Raw genomic sequence first — 16,549 nt, 5'->3', positions numbered from 1 at the left:
TCAGGGACGTCTAACCAGTGAGAGTGGAGTGGAGAGTCTCCACTTTTCTAGAAAACATTTTATTTTAAGTAAATAAGATTTACTATACTTTTTTACATCTGATTTTAAAGGTATCACTTTAAAGGGGTACTCTGCCCCTAGACCTCTTATCCCTTATCCAAGGGATAGGGGCTAAAATGTCTGAAAGCAGGGGGCCCGCCGCTGGGAGCGAACTTCGCTCTGGGCCTGATGACTAGCGATGTGGCGTTGACGTCACAGCCACACCTCGTGACATCAAACACTCCCTCTCATTGCAAGTCTATGGGAGGGGGTGTGATGGCCATCACGCCCCCTCCCATAGACTTACCATGAGGGGGCGTGGTCGTGACGTCACGAGCCTCCGGTGCTGCAGCCGGCGTTCTAAACGGATGCTGGGTGCTCCTTTGGGTTGGAGATAAGATGTCTAGGGGCAGAGTACCCCTTTAATATTACCTTTTTTATTTTATCTCTAAAAGCAGTCACATCGATAGCCCGTATTTAGAATTCTCGGCTATTGATTTAATTCAAAGTGTCAGCTAAATCTTTCAAAACCTAAATCAGCAGTATAAGATGTCTATTAGTATCATCCATGTGTAATGCATGTTAGTGTTTAGGTAGATAAGATAGGGAGTTAGTTAGAGAAGATAACACTGGGGATAGGTCATGCCTGAGAATATTACTCTTTGCCACATTCCAGTCTTAAACCGTTATCATACATGGATGCATCAGGGTTCCCCCCTGTCTGTCTGAAAAGTTCAACCCCAGAGAAAAAATTTGCCTTAGTTCATATTAGTTTAAAAGACTTCTGAACAATGATGTCTGTTTCTTTTACCACCCCAGAGTATTGATCCAAAGTCCGATCTATAGGAAAGAAAAGCATGGCATTAACTTCGCCCCTGACATGCTACATAATCGCTGCTGACATGTAATGTCAACTATCCAAATATTAGCATTGCTCCATCTTCAAAATATTTATCATCAGGCGTTATTACTTTAAAGTTCCCTGTGTCTTTTTCTACCTATGGTTTGCATATGATACTTTTCGGAACAATTACTCACCAAAACTAGAACAGCTAAGTCAGAAAGACCCATATAAAATTAAAGGGGTATTCCTGGAAAAAACTTTTTTTTATATATCAACTGGCTCCAGAAAGTTAAACAGATTTGTAAATTACTTCTATTAAAAAAATCTTAATCCTTTCAGTACTTATGAGCTTCTGAAGTTAAGGTTGTTCTTTTCTGTCTAAGTGCTCTCTGATGATACGTGTCTCGGGAACCGCCCGGTTTAGAAGAGTTTTGCTATGGGGATTTGCTTCTAAACTGGGCGTTTCCCGAGACAGGTGTCATCAGAGAGGACTTAGACAGAAAAGAACAACCTTAACTTCAGAAGCTCATAAGTACTGAAAGGATTAAGATTTTTTAATAGAAGTAATTTACAAATCTGTTTAACTTTCTGGAGCCAGTTGATATATATATAAAAAAAAAGTTTTTTCCTGGATAACCCCTTTAAATCTGAAATTTTTGCATGAACTGGAAAGTGATCAGAAATGTATACACTTCATTGGTACAAAACATATAAAAACACATTAAAAAAGGAGATGTACTATGCAGAAGAAGGTTCCAAGTCTCTATGCAGGTTGCCATCTGGTATATAGTGTGGCAATAAAGTGAGCACCCAGTAAGGGGCAGATAAACAAAGACACCCATCACATGTGCACAATAAAAATATGCCTAACAATATAGCCGTATACTATTAAAAGGAAATAAAAATGTCCATCTCTGTCCAATTATTTTATGGCATGATGATATGAGCAAGAAAAGTGCACATTACAATACCCACCAAATACACAGTACATGCTGTGCAACAAACAACCGAAGGGTAAGGTGTATCACCTGTCCAAGTGGACCTTCCCAGCAGAGAGACCACCTGAATCAGGTGAAAAAGTGTCACCGCTGCAAAACAATACACGGACAAAGTGTCACAAGTAACAATACATAATACAGCACAAAACCATATGTAAACACAGAGCAGACATGTGGAGCAGCCCAACATACATTTCAGCCACTTCACTTCTTCATTTGTGCATGTAAAGAGTGTATTTGTTTGTCTGTCCCCTTACTGAGTGCTGACTTTATTTCCACACTGTATACTAGATGCTAACCTGTATTAGGACTTGTGGTGTCATCTTCATATCCTTTTTAGTGTTTTTTATATGTTTTTTACCAATAATAATTTTAGATAATTTTCTTGTCCATACAAAAATTAGTTTTGGTGTTCTCTCTATTCAGAACAATTACAAGATTTCAACAGAAAATTAGCAATTTACTGATCTAAATCTGTTATTGTCAGGCATCATAATTCCTTTAGAATTACAGATATGGGTGTCAGGTTCTGGTAGTTCACCTCTTTGCTGCTTTATAAACCATATGTATTCAAAATAGAGAGCTGGCACACCACCTGAGCCCCAAATGTTCAGTGATTGTTGTTTATCCATTTTACAGAAGATAAAATGCCGCTATTTCTATAGCAATAAGCAGGCGTTTCAGGCAGTGGCCTTCATCAGGCTGCTGATGATGAAATGTCCTGGGAGTAGACCAGTGCATTGATACAAATGTACAAATACAAAATATGAACCCACTGCCCACTGAGAAGTTCTAAGGGGTGAATTGAGCTAAAAGTGAAATGAGCTCAGGAAGTGAAATAGTTTCCAAAGTTATCCATCTGCTCTTTGTATCTTAATTATTTTGGTGAAACATCTGTCTTTGAAGAACCAAGCCAGCCTCTGGATTCCTGCATGTTAATTCCCCTGGTTCTAAAGCCAAGTCATATGTTTATATTGTATCTTAAAGGAACCTTTTTTTCCATTTTCAGAAATGTAGCCCATATTTGACCTAAAATGTTACGAGGCCCTCATAACTACATACTTAGAACCCAAGAAAAAAAAGCAGAAAAGATATACTTGTTAGTATTTATCGAAATTAATAAAATTCATTACTAAAAAATTACAGTATAACTGTAGTGATGTCATAGTTTGAAATTCTCTAAAGTGTACCTGTAATAACAAGAAACATATTGTAGGGACATGTCAAAAGTTTTATAAATCGAGGTCTGAGTGTTCATAACCCGACTGATTTCAAACTCGAGCAAGGTGAGAATTGCGCACCCTTGTCTGTAAGACCGGGACAGCACTGTTGACTTACATTATTAGTCCATCCTGGTTACGTGATACAGCCAGAACAGAACGTGCTAAGCAACCACATCTCTGGCCTCACTCTCTTAATTCGATAGGGTTCTGACCACTCAGACTCCGTCCAATTTGTTTTAATTGCAGTTCCCATTTAAATGGCTACTGTCATTAGGACAAACTTTTGACATGTTCTAGCGACATGTAAAATGTTTTGATTGGTGTGGGTCTGAGTGCTCATTGCTTCTTCTCCCGGCTCTGTGTCACGTGATTGAGACAAACTTGCCATGTAAGTCTATGAGGGTGTCTCAATCACGTGACACAGGGAGGGGGGGAGGCAGGGAGCGGAGCGTGCAGTTGCACGGTTTTCTCCCTTTTTGTTCTCTTGATCAGCAGAGACCACCTATCAAAACTTTTGACATGTTGCTAGAACGTACCTAATGACCGGTATACTTTAAACATAATGGGCAGATTAACCACATAGATTAGGAGGTCCTGTTGTCAAGATGCTCAACAACTCTGAAAACCTTTCCAGGAAATAACTTCATATTTATAATGGTACATTTTTCAGAAGAGGCCTCCAGCTTTGTATTGAAGCCATAAAAACAGAACGTCCACCCTGCCAGCAGTGTCTCCATTTATATATTCTGTGCCTCACAATGTTTTTTTTCTTTGTTGTTGTTGTTGTGTGTTTATTTTTTTTATTTTTTTATGGGGGCTGCTGAGCCTTGACAGCATTATTTTGTTTGGGGAATGTTATGCATTCCTCAATCTATTTGGTCAAACTGTGCCGTCCATAAAGGTCGGCTTTCCTGAGCACTTCATGAACATCAGTGCACATGTATGGTACCTAATCTACATTGATGTTCCTCATAGAGTTCTGCTATGACATAGAGCGTCTGAAACAATAGAGTGATTTATTTCTGTAAGAATTGGGTTAGCAGGTTGTATTCCCATCACCAGAAATCTGAGAGCAGTACCAACAGGTTTGAGTGCCCTGTAGACACTTTTCTTCCTGGAAATATGAGGCAGCCCAAGATCAAAATTCAACGGCTTGATAGGTCTTATGTACACGTAAGAAGACAATTTTAACTATGGTAGGACCAACCAAATGAACATTTTCTGACTTTTTTTCCCTCCCAAAAATAGTCTGCGTTGCATCGCTTTGACCATTTGGTGCATGAATGACTGGGCGTATATTTATCGGTGTTAATTGAGTTTTTGGGTTCTTGCTTGATAAAGGGGCATTCCAGTATAGTTCATTTTTTGTTTATTTAGCGGGGGGGAGGTATAAAAATAAAACACGGGTAACTACGCATTTCCATCCTATCTAGTGACATGTGGCACCCTGCTGCTCACCGCTTCTTAATGCTTCCGAAAAGAGATGTCTCAGCCAATCAATGACCAAGACAGGACGACACTGTGGCCAGTGATTGGCTGCTCTGCCGTCCTATCTTGGAAGCAGGGAGATGTAGAGGTGCTGTAACTGGTGCTACGTGGGACCGTGCTAGGCAAGTATCAAATGTTTGTTTTTTTTGTTTTTTTATACCGCCCCCAGCAAAACATGTATATAAAATATTGAATTATGTAATACCCTTTTTAAAGTTATGTTTTCAAATTTATGCAGGAACTTTTGAAGAGTTTTATCCATGGCTTACCCCACTGTTTTCATTCTGTATATATGTTTGATTCTCTCCCTTCTGTATCCTTATGGTTATTGTTATATTGCCCTTTATCTATGCTCATAATGGCAGCTATTTTCCAGACTGTGTCTGTCTTGGTGCCTTGGGAATAGTTATATTGTTTTTCAACAGTAGGTTGTATTCCCAAAGGTAGAGGCTTGCACTGAGGAACAAATGGCTGCTTGTACTGCGTGTAGATGAGGAAAGGACAGTAAGGACTAAGTTTACTAAAGCGCTTTGGAAATAGTGACCCTAGGCTATTACTTTTTCTCACACATTTTCTAGTATAAAAAGAAATGTGTATTTTTGAAGATGCATCTTCATGGCTTTTTCCTTTTCAAATTTACGACAAATCAGCTTTTAGTTCAAAACTCAAGTGAGAAAATCCTGGATCTCCAGTTTCCGATTAGCAAGCTTTAGTGATCTAGTTCCATGAATTTCTTTCACAGTTTCCTGTTTCTCTTATGGATTTGTTCTTTAGCTGACCTCAGGGAAGAAATTGTTCATATAAGCTTTTTTTTTTAGTTTCCTATATTCTTCTCTCTTACAGAGTTTTATCTTTCAATCACCCAGACAGGACAGGTAGACCAAGGTACTGCTACCAAATATACCTGATGCATTGAGAAAGGCAAAGCAAAATGATGTCAATGACATTATATTTAGGCCAGACAAGCCAGTATGACCCTATACCTATAATCGTGCCAGCCACACTTACTACTGATTTACTGCTGATTTTTTTAATTATTATTTTTGTTTTTGTTTTATTAAAGCATTTTACTAGATATTACAACATTTCATGCTTTTTTATTTTGCTCATCACTCTTTTTTTGGTGTCCGAATCAGTTTTTTTCTAATGTTTTGCTACAATGTAGTAATTACATTTAAACACTAGTCTACGAGAGAGTTAGATTTTAGGTACTTATCTCTCGGTTTGTACCTTTTAATTAAGACCCTTTGTTCTTGCATCCATCTTCTTTAATGTGTGAATACAGGGATTGTCATCAGGCATCCTGTTAAATTTAATGAATGGGAGATATACTATTGAAGTGGTGAAAATTCATCCTGCCGCAACATGATGAAAAGGGGTATTTAATCCTAAAGGGAAGTAAAAAGGGAAAACAATTTGGAAGTGTTTTGCTTTTTCTCTTGCAATCTGTTCTGAATGCATATGTCTTGGCATATAGAAATTGTTGCCTACAACATTGGCACCCATTATTTAAGGAATATTAAATATTCCATGTAAAATATTTCCTGAGTTGAAGTGTTTAGTGGAACGATTTGAAGATATATTCATACACTTTGTGGAAAAAAGTATTAGTACACCTAGATATTACACTAACATGAGTTACACCATGGACATTACAGGGGTACTCCGGTCTAAAAAATATTTTTTTTCCAAATCAACTGGTGCTAAAAAGTTATACAGATTATACAGATTAGGAATGCTAAAGCATAAAGATGTCCAGTGCTGTCCTGCAGATAGGGGATAAGTGTCTGATCATGGGGGGTCTGACCGCTGGGATCCCCCGCAATCTTCCTATAGGCCTCCGGCTCGGCCCCATCTTAGCTCCTATGTGTGTGTAATTTCGCACACAGCACGTTAGCTGGTCCAAACACGCCCCCTCCATTCATCTCTATGGAGAGGCGGAGACACAACATTTGTGTGTCTCCGCCTCTCCCATAGAAATGAAGGGAGGGGGCGTGTTTCGGCCAGCTGATGCGCTGTGTACGAAATGCGCTCTAACACTGCAGTGCCGGGAGCCATGTACAGGAGATTGCAGGGGGTCCCTGCAGTCAGACCCCTGCGATCAGAAACTTATCCCCTGGCACTAGCCAAACCCAGCGAGTTCCATTCTAATGTCTTATTAATTAGAATAAGGTTTGTGCACTGGACTTGCTGAGCTGCATCTTTCCATGCCGAACTGTGCAAGGCATGGCACCGCATCTCTGGAGTTAAACTGTAAGATAGATGTCCTAATACTTTTGTCCATATAGTGTATGCTTGGATACTGAAAGGCAGGTGACACAAAAATAACAAAACAAAAACTTAAAAAAGGTCTACAAAATGACATGATTATTGGTATCCCTTGTTCAGTTCGATGTACAAAATCAAAATGCGGAAGGCTCCATTAGAATCCTCCCTTGCAAATTCCGATATAAAAAACTTTTGTCTCTGGGCACCATGTCCGAAATCCAACGGACCCTTTTATTGCCAGTGGGGTCCATGTTAGGTGCCATCCTTTTTGCTACTCATGGAACTGTCAAGTACCGTCCTGGATGTGGTGGAAAGAGGAACATTTTTCAGAGAACCCTAATAAAGTTCTTTTGAAATGTGGCAAAAAACCATCTACAACATCCGAATAGCTTCACACTGAGCTGGATACATTGAACCATGATTTTCAACCTCTATGGCAATGCGTACCAGCATTATATACAGTGAAATAAAGCTCGGAAAAGGATTCATAATGTTCTGAGACTGCTTTTTTGTCTCTGGGAGTGGAGACCGTGAAGTTGTTACAGAAACAAATAAATCAGGGGAATATCACAACATTTTGATATGTGCTACCTAGTGTAAGAAAACTAGGTTTGAATTAACTAAAATGATAATGAATAATGACCAAAAGCCAAATAACCGAAAGTCCACAAGAATATTAATGAGTCAAAAATAGACTATTTTTTGCTGGGCAGCAATGAGCCCCTGATATGAATTCAGCTCAAAAACATCCAGGAGGAAGGAGATTCTGTAAAAAGCTTATAGATTAAAGTGGAGAATGTCGAAAATGGTTCTCGATCTGATGAACAGGGGGTGCATAGTCAAGCCTATTGCAGCTAAATACAATGATGGTGCTCCTACTAACATTTCTGAATGTACAACCTTAGCACGGATGGAATAAGACAGCAGATGACCAATTACTGCTGTATAGCTGTTAAAACAAAACAGAAGAGTAAGACTCCAGTGGCCAAATGAGTGAAAAAACAGACTACTTAGCAGTGGAAAAAACACTGCCTGGTAGATGAATCCATGTTTCTATTGTACATTGCTGATGGGAAATTCAGAATTTTGCGCAAGAAACAGATATTGATGACCTTATCCAGATGGGTGCTTACAGTTTAGGCTGGTGGAAGAAGCATAATGGTGTGGGCTGTCAGATTTTCTGATACATGTGAATGGATATTTGGGCTGAAGGGCTTATCTAAGCATTGTGGTTGATCTAGTTCATCCATTGTCTCAGCTGTTTACTATGTGACAGAAAGACACTTAAAGAAGGACAATAAAGAGGCATGTAGTCATGGATTGGTTCCCAGGAACTTGACAGTGAGTTTTCCTGGGTTTACTGTCTTTCATATTCTACAGATCTTGATACTATAGAGAATCTCTTGAGCAATTTGTCTGCAACTGCAAGAAGCTCTTCTGTCTGCATGGGCCAATATTCCTGTAGCACAATTTCAGTATGTAGTGAAATCTACACCAAATTGAATTTCTGCAATTCTAAAAGCCAGAGAAAGTCCAGTGCACTACTAAATGTGGGTCTCTAATAAAGTGGCCATTACTGTTTCAGTAGATTGCTTCTAACACATCACACTTTTTTTTTCAAGACAGTGGCCGGCATTTATCATTGTAGGTGTAAGTGAAGCATTTATCATTGTAGGTGTAAGTGAAGCATTTTTCTACACTTTTTTTTTGTGTTCTGGTAATGTGTAAGAGCACCACATTTATTAAATGGTCACAGAGCATTTGATACATTTTGTGCAGGTCACATTTTCAGAAATTTCTCTCTTCACATACAGCAAAAAACTAAGCTAAGTCTGGGCTGGTGTAGTTTTAGAGACTTTTCAGTGGCTTTGCACCTTTTTTGCACCTTTTTTTACAAAAAAGGTGCAGTTCATAAAACCCTTCCATATCATGTGTATTGCCAAAATCAGTGGATTGCAACTCAAAATCAGCAGAAAAGTGTAAACCAAAAAGCGCAAATATACCCTGCATGCGCCTTTTGTAGACACACAAAAGAGTCTAAAGACAGTGATAAATGTCGGCCAGTGTCTTTTCCATCCAGGCTAAAAAAAAAATCCCTACACACCACACATATAGCATATCGTTGGTTGTAAAATCCCATTATATATTAATATTCTATGGACATGACAGATAACAAATCTTAAGTTTCATCATCCCATTATCCAGAACATCATCACAACATAATGCTTATTGGTTCTAGTTATTGCTACTGCAAGCAATAATATTACAGTGAATATAATATGTATAGCATGTCAGAAACTCTTTCACTTGATTAATTTCTAGTTATGTTTATCACACCCTTATGGTGGTGTGAGGCATTCTGTATATATGCATTTCATTCTATATACAGTTTTTTGGGTGACAGCACTACCTTACAGAGGTTGACATTTTGTAGAGTTATCCTCTATGCACAGTAAAAGGTATATCTGGCTGTTCGTGGGTGGTGCAACTTTTGGGGCCCCTAGTGATTTCGATAAGAGGGACCTCAGTGCCACTGCTCCATTTATTCTCTGTGGGAACTACCAGAAAGGGCAGAATACTGTAGTCCACTGTTTCCGCGTCTCCCATAGAAAATGAATGAAGTGGCAGCACACACTATTCTAACCGGAAAATGGATCCCCAATCTTGAGCTCACAGGAGACTAGAGCATTAAGACCCCCTACAATCAGCTAGTTATCCCTTAAAGGGGTAGTCCAGTGGTGAAAAACGTATCCCCTATCCTAAGGATAGGGGATAAGTTTGAGATCGCGGGGGGTCCGACCGCTGGGGCCCCCTGCGATCTCTCTGTACGGGGCCCCGGCTCTCCGCCGAGATAGCGGGTGTCGACCCCCGCACGAGGCGGCGGCCGACACGCCCCCTCAATACATCTCTATGGCAGAGCCGGAGATTGCCGAAGGCAGCGCTTCGGCTCTGCCATAGAGTTGTATTGAGGGGGCGTGTCGGCCGCCGCCTCGTGCGGAGGTCGACACGCCCCCTTCCCGCGGGCTGTCGGGGCTCCGTACAGGAGATCGCAGGGGGCCCCAGCGGTCGGACCCCCCGCGATCTGCAACTTATCCCCTATCCTTAGGATAGGGGATAAGTTGCTCACCACTGAATCACCACTGGACTACTCCTTTAAGTTTTTTCCTTTGGTTCTATTTATTCAACAAAAATTAAAGAAAACTTTTTAGCTGGAAGGTACTTCCCTTTTCCAGCTCGATTGCTTTCATTCTTAGTTGTAGTAAGTCTACATGATTAAGTCCCCTGTTTTTTACCCATATAACATCATCTTTTGTGAAATGACATCACCCTGTAAATGGAAATATCACTATTATATGCAAAATGGCAAACAAAATATGCCTTAGGTTTATGTTGAAGACATCAGTGTAAAGCATATAAAACTAGATACAGTCCTCCTTTTATTGGATTTTTACTTTTGAATTTACATTTAACAGTATTTTTTGTTGTCTTGTTTATTTCCTTTCATCTTTGTTTTTGTTTGGTTTACATATCATTTCTTTATTTTTTTTTTTCCTTTCATTTTGTGGATCTGGCATTTCAATTTGATATAGTATATAACCATATTCCTACATTACTATCCTTGTGATTTTCATATATTTAAATTAAACAAGTGTCTGTACAAGTCTCCGATCAGTTTGGCCTCATTTTGATATACTTGCAGACTTCATTTTGTTTTCTTTCTCAAATTCATTTAATTTTTGAGTCATTGAGATAGCGTATCATTCTCCTTTACCCTTGAACCCATTACCATCCCCATTTTATCCAAGCTTTATCAGCTCATTGGAACTAGTTAGCACGTGTCTGTGTCAAACCCTTATTGGTCCTATCCTAATTCTGACTTGTAACAGTCCTGGTTCGGAAATAGTTTTGTTGTTGTTCATTGACTTTTAGCTACCTTTTTGTGATGAAATACGTCCACTGATGTTTCACCAGAATAAAAAATAATAATTTGACGTCAAATATGCCGCCGGTTTTGTCTGATAAATAATCCTATAGATATTGTGGAATGTTTATATTCAATCAATATTAGATGTGCCAATCTATCGCCATTAAATGCACATGAAGTGAAAGTTATTTGAAGTTGTGCATTTCTTTACACATCTGTTTATTGCATAGCAGCTGACTACATTTTACAGTTGTAGCTTTTATTATAATACTATATTTTTTTCAATTGATAGAATGAGCTACAAATGTACTGCTATATAGACTTAGAGGGGTTGTCCAGCACAGAACATGCTACTTACCCTTGCTTCCCGCTTAACTTTTTAGGGAGTGTTTTTACAAAGGACTATACTATTCTTATGTGCTTAGATAACCCCTTTAATAGTCATCCATCCTGATCTATATGTCACGGATTATCGTTATGACTAAAGTCATCTTTTGTCATATTGTGTGCTTTTTTGTGTATGGGCAAATTCTGGCATACATGGTTTAATACCAACTTTGTACCGTCTTTAGGAGGGATTTATAGCAACGATTATATTTATCTGGATTGTTGTATTTTATTTATATTATAGGCCCTTTCCTTGCAGAAACATTACAGGTAAACTGGTATACTGGTACACTATATGTGTGTTAACATACTTAAATGATAACATTTATTAAATGATTCCTGCTCTTGCTTATTGTATGGTACTGTTTTATGCAGTGTACTTGTGATGGTGCTAGATATTTATACATTTCAGGTGTACTTACCAAAATTGTTATACGTGTTAATACAGAACTCCAACAATTTGTTAGATATAGAATTGCATCATCACTCTTTTTTTTTTTTCTCCTTAAGATACAAACCTACTTATAATAAGGAAATTAAGTTATAGGCTTTGTTTAACCGGTGACTTTTGACGGACTACCTTATGTAAAATTCTGTGTCATTCAAGAAGAGAGATTTAGGAGTCAGATCTGTTTGGAACATAAGTTGGTAGACCCAACAGGCAGGGAAAATAACACCCCAGCACCTCATGAGCCTTCTCATAATCACCTTAATGTTCCAATTGACATTTCATGCCTCTTTTTGTCTTTGTTCCATGTCTAATCCTAAATTCATATTAATCCATTTCATGCCACCTAGGTGACTCCCTGCAACTTGTAAACATCAGCGAAGTCAACTGATTTTAATAAAAACATGACATTTATCTTGTTTTTCTGTGTTTTTTTCTTCTACTCTATACACAGGCCGGATTAGCAGGCGCTCCAGCCCGGGCGGTGTCTGCGGTAAAGAATATGAACCTTCCAGAGATCCCACGAAACATTAATATCGGTGACATCAGTATAAAAGTACCAAACTTGCCTTCTTTTAAATAGCATTCCTTTGTCCTTTCCTTTTTTTTCAAGCTGAGATATGTTTACCAAACAAAAATACATCTACGTGAAGGAACTGCTTGGGTTTTGTGCAAATTTGGATGTTGAATGTGTATGTTGCCCTTTTGCTAAAAGAAGAAGCTCCTAGCTGACTGCAATGTGTTTTAAAATGGTATAACAACTCCTATTTAAGGCATGTTTCTATGTCTTGGCTGCTGCCGTGTTCAGAGAAAGTGTTAACAAAAACAAAAAAACACAAAAAAAAAGATAAAATAACTTTGTTAAATTTCCAGTGTTGCTATGTTTTGTATCCTTTTACAGTGCATAATTTCTATTCTATAATGAATCATATATGCATCATTCCTACATGTTCCTCTGTTGTCGCATAGATTATTTATGACCATATTATGAATGAATGAAATTATTACAAATCACATTTTTTCAATGCATTTCAAGGTAATGTTTCTGGTTCTTTGTTCATTGTGTCGGGGAGAAAAGTGTACAATTCCAATGTTTATCACTGGGTTTGTTTCTTTTTAGATTTTGGCTGAATAAAAATTAACTATTTTAACACTGTAATAAATTGCTAAAGTCTATTGTCATGGTCTCTGTAAAATAAAAATTTTATGAATGATAAAGTACGTGTGCTAAACTTTTGCTAGGGGCATTATATTGGCTTGGTATTTTTACTTTTTCAGGACTGCAAAAATCTGATGTAGTTTTAGGTCAGATTTATGCAGAAATGTAGAAAATTCTGAAGGGTCGCAAACTTTCAGGCAGCACTGTATGTACAGTAAGCTCATTTAGTTGCTGGGTTTAAAAAACTGAGCTATGGGGATAGCAACCACATGATGCTACAGTGTGGAAAATAATTTAGTAAGTGGAAATAACAGGAAATGTCTAAAACACCTAAACAGCAGGAAACTTACAAGGCTGATTTTTTTTCATCGCTAACCAGAGGGTTCCTTTAAATGTTGTGTTGCTCATGTTTATATGATTGACGGAAATGTGAACTGTGTAGTGATCTTCAAACTAAAAGCATAACATGAAGATACATTATAGCATCAACAAGGGCTGAAGCTGTTTAAAGGGGTATTCCAGGATTTTTTTTTTATTTGACTATGCTACAGGGGCTGTAAAGTTAGTGTAGTTCATAATATAGTGTCTGTACCTGTGTGTGACGGTTTTCTCACAATTCTTCTGTTATTATCGCCCCAATATTTATTTTTAACAGCATGCAAAATTACTCCTATCTCAGGATTTCCCAGGTTGCAATGCAGTGAGACCTGACATCACTAGTCAGGTGATCAGAGGGAGCCAGTCCTGCTTCAATTTTGCAACAGCTGTAGGCCCCTGGTTAGAAAACACTGTGTTTCAATGGGTTTGGTGGCTGATGTGTGGGAGGGAGGAAAGTGACCTCATACTTGCAAGCATGGAACTATGGGATGTGTAGTTTAGAGAACAAAATCCATCAGGAAATACCCAGTTCTGGCAGGTATGTACTAAAAATCACCTTATGGGGGAAAACCCCTTTAAGGGTTTTCTGGATGGACATCCATGGAATCTTAAATAGCAAACGTTAACAATGTTTACGCTGAATGGTCACTTTTTGAAGGCCTTTTTAACATTGCCGATTATCAGTCAAATATATATATATATACTGTGTGTATGTATGTATATGTGTGTGTGTGTATATATGTGTATATATATATATAATTATACATATTATCCATATTATACATAAACATATATTAACCAAAGAAAAAATTGCAGCATTACTTAACAAGTCCAATACATGTGGTGCCAGCGCCCAACAACCAGATAACTGTTCCAGTAGCAGCACTCCAAATCCAAAATAAAGTACAGATTTATTTTACTACTGTCGCATTGACAATATTTCAACGTCTCAATGACTCCTTTATCAAGCATGGTGATACACACACATTAGGGGGCTCAAATAACCAAACACATGATAGATTATTACAATCAATTAATACAAAGTGATTAGTGAGAATTCCAAAAAATGTACAGGCAAATACATACAAAAGTGCATATAAAATATTCATTAGTGATACAAGTTATATTACATATGTGAAAGTTCCTAGTGCATATAAAAATGTGTCTAAAAAGACTTGAATTACCAGCTTCATTATTAAATGGCTAATAGTTTATTATAAACTGTTCAGCTGTTAGCAAACATATACAATCAGTAACATGATTAATCATATTTACAATGATTGGTGGGGGTCTAACTTCTGTGACTCCTGTGATCTTGGGAATGAAGGGGATATTGCTCTAATGTAGCACGATGTCCTCATGTTCACATCTGAGTCTTTCCCTGCATATCAGAACTCTTGGGCACCAGTCTTTACCTGGAACTACAGCTGACTCAGTCTAATCTAGGGCCCTAGATGTCATTCTAAAGTTATGGCTTACTGGTAGGACATCATCTTTTGTGAAATGACATCACCCTGTAAATGGAAATATCACTATTATATGCAAAATGGCAAACAAAATATGCCTAAGGTTTATGTTGAAGACATCAGTGTAAAGCATATAAAACTAGATACAGTCCTCCTTTTATTGGATTTTTACTTTTGAATTTACATTTAACAGTATTTTTTGTTGTCTTGTTTATTTCCTTTCATCTTTGTTTTTGTTTGGTTTACATATTGTTTCTTTTTTTTTCCTTCTATTTTGTGGATCTGGCATTTCAATTTGATATAGTATATAACCATATCCCTACATTACTATCCTTGTGATTTTCATATATTTAAATTAAACAAGTGTCTGTACAAGTCTCCGATCAGTTTGGCCTGATTTTGATATACTTGCAGACTTAATTTTTTTTTTCTCTCAAATTTATATAATTTTTGAGTCATTGAGATAGCGTATCATTCTCCTTTACCATTCCCATTTTATCCAAGCTTTATCAGCTCATTGGAACTAGTTTGGAACTTATTGGTCCTATCCTAATACTGACTTACATGCTTTCAAACCATTCCTTGAGAAAACCACACAAGGTTTTTTAACAGTAGCCCTTGTTAGTCTTTGACTGATCACCAGACCTCTTTTGAAGTTTCTCATTCCACTTAATTGGTCCATTCTAACGTGGATTCACGCTAGAATCCACGTTAGAATGGAAAAATTAATTGGAATGAGAGACTTCAAAAGAGGTCTGGTGATCAGTCAAAGACTAACAAGGGCTACTGTTAAAAAACCTTGTGTGGTTTTCTCAAGCAATGGTTTGAAAGCATACTAAGAATGTTGTAACTGGAAAAACATCCAGAAAAAGTAGACCTTGGCAAGCAAATTGGTACTTCGTAATATTCTTCAAAAATCCATGCCACTGCTTACTGTGGTATCAATTTTATTGAAAAAACACCCCATTTTTCAGAGCCCCATTGTGCTCCAACCAACAAATCAAATTTTTTAACAAATATAGGACTATATAGTTAAACCAAAAGCTATCAGCTAGCATAGACAAACTGATAAACTCTTTCAGGATTTAAAGGGGTACTCTGCCCCTAGACATCTTATCCCCTATCCAAAGGATAGGGGATAACATGTCAGATCGCCAGGGGCCCGCCGCTGGGGACCCCTGCTATATAGCAAGCAGCACCCAGCTGTAACTGCTATCGGAAGCGCTGGAGGATCTCAGGCTAATTCCTCCCAACCACGGGGACGGAAGATCGTGACGTCACGACTCCGCCCCTGTGTGACATCACGCCCCGCCCCCTCAATGCAAGTCTGTGGGAGGGGGAGTGACAGCTAACCTTATATTTTAATAGTTTGGACATTTACGCACGTGGCGGTACCACATATGATTATTTTTATTCTTTAGTAAATTATTTTATTTAAAAAATGGGAAAAGGGGGGTGATTTTAACTTTTAATAGGAAAGGGGTTAACCCATAGGGGGCTAAAACATGCAGTCTTCTGACTGCATACACTGATCAGTACTATGCAATTGCATAGCATTGATCAGTGTAACCAGCATTTTGCTGCTCTAGCCTGCTGCGCAGGTGAGGACCCTCCAGTCGTCCGGCAAGCTGATCGGGACATCGCGATTTTGTCCCGATCAGCTCCATGGAGCTTCCGGATTCTTTTACTTTTACTTTAGACGCCGCGATCAACTTTGATTGCAACGTCTAAAGGGTAATTGCTGGACATCGGCATTAGTCTCTCCACCGGTGAGAACGGTTTAAACCCGTTAAACTGGACCATGGTGTACAGGTACACCCTGTGTCCTTAAGGAGCAGGGATGCAGGGCATATGCGTACGGCCTGCGTCCCCAAGAGGTTGAAGAGGTTATCCAGGAATAAAACAGAGCTGTGCCTGTCCTCAGGT

General features: G+C 38.4%; 1 protein-coding gene across 4 annotated transcripts in view; it reads left to right on the top strand.

Moving 5' to 3' along the window:
• The window catches only part of AP3S1 (adaptor related protein complex 3 subunit sigma 1), a 71,306-nt gene extending 58,468 nt beyond the window's left edge, over nt 1-12,838 (top strand). For 2 of the 4 annotated variants that reach the window (XM_056537425.1, XM_056537426.1), the window contains exon 6: nt 12,075-12,838. In XM_056537425.1, the coding sequence (XP_056393400.1) occupies nt 12,075-12,203 (129 nt within the window). In that variant the 3' untranslated portion in view covers nt 12,204-12,838. Of the gene's footprint in view, nt 1-5,435; nt 5,478-11,416; nt 11,443-12,074 lie in introns of all 4 variants that reach the window. The other 2 variants (XM_056537429.1, XM_056537427.1) reach the window with 2 other exon arrangements.
• The last annotated feature ends 3,711 nt before the right edge of the window (nt 12,839-16,549 follow it).

The sequence above is a fragment of the Hyla sarda genome, chromosome 1 (assembly GCF_029499605.1).
Source record: "Hyla sarda isolate aHylSar1 chromosome 1, aHylSar1.hap1, whole genome shotgun sequence".
NCBI lineage: Eukaryota > Metazoa > Chordata > Amphibia > Anura > Hylidae > Hyla > Hyla sarda.
Note: the sequence above shows the minus strand (reverse complement) of the source record. Positions and strands in the feature narration are given on the sequence as shown.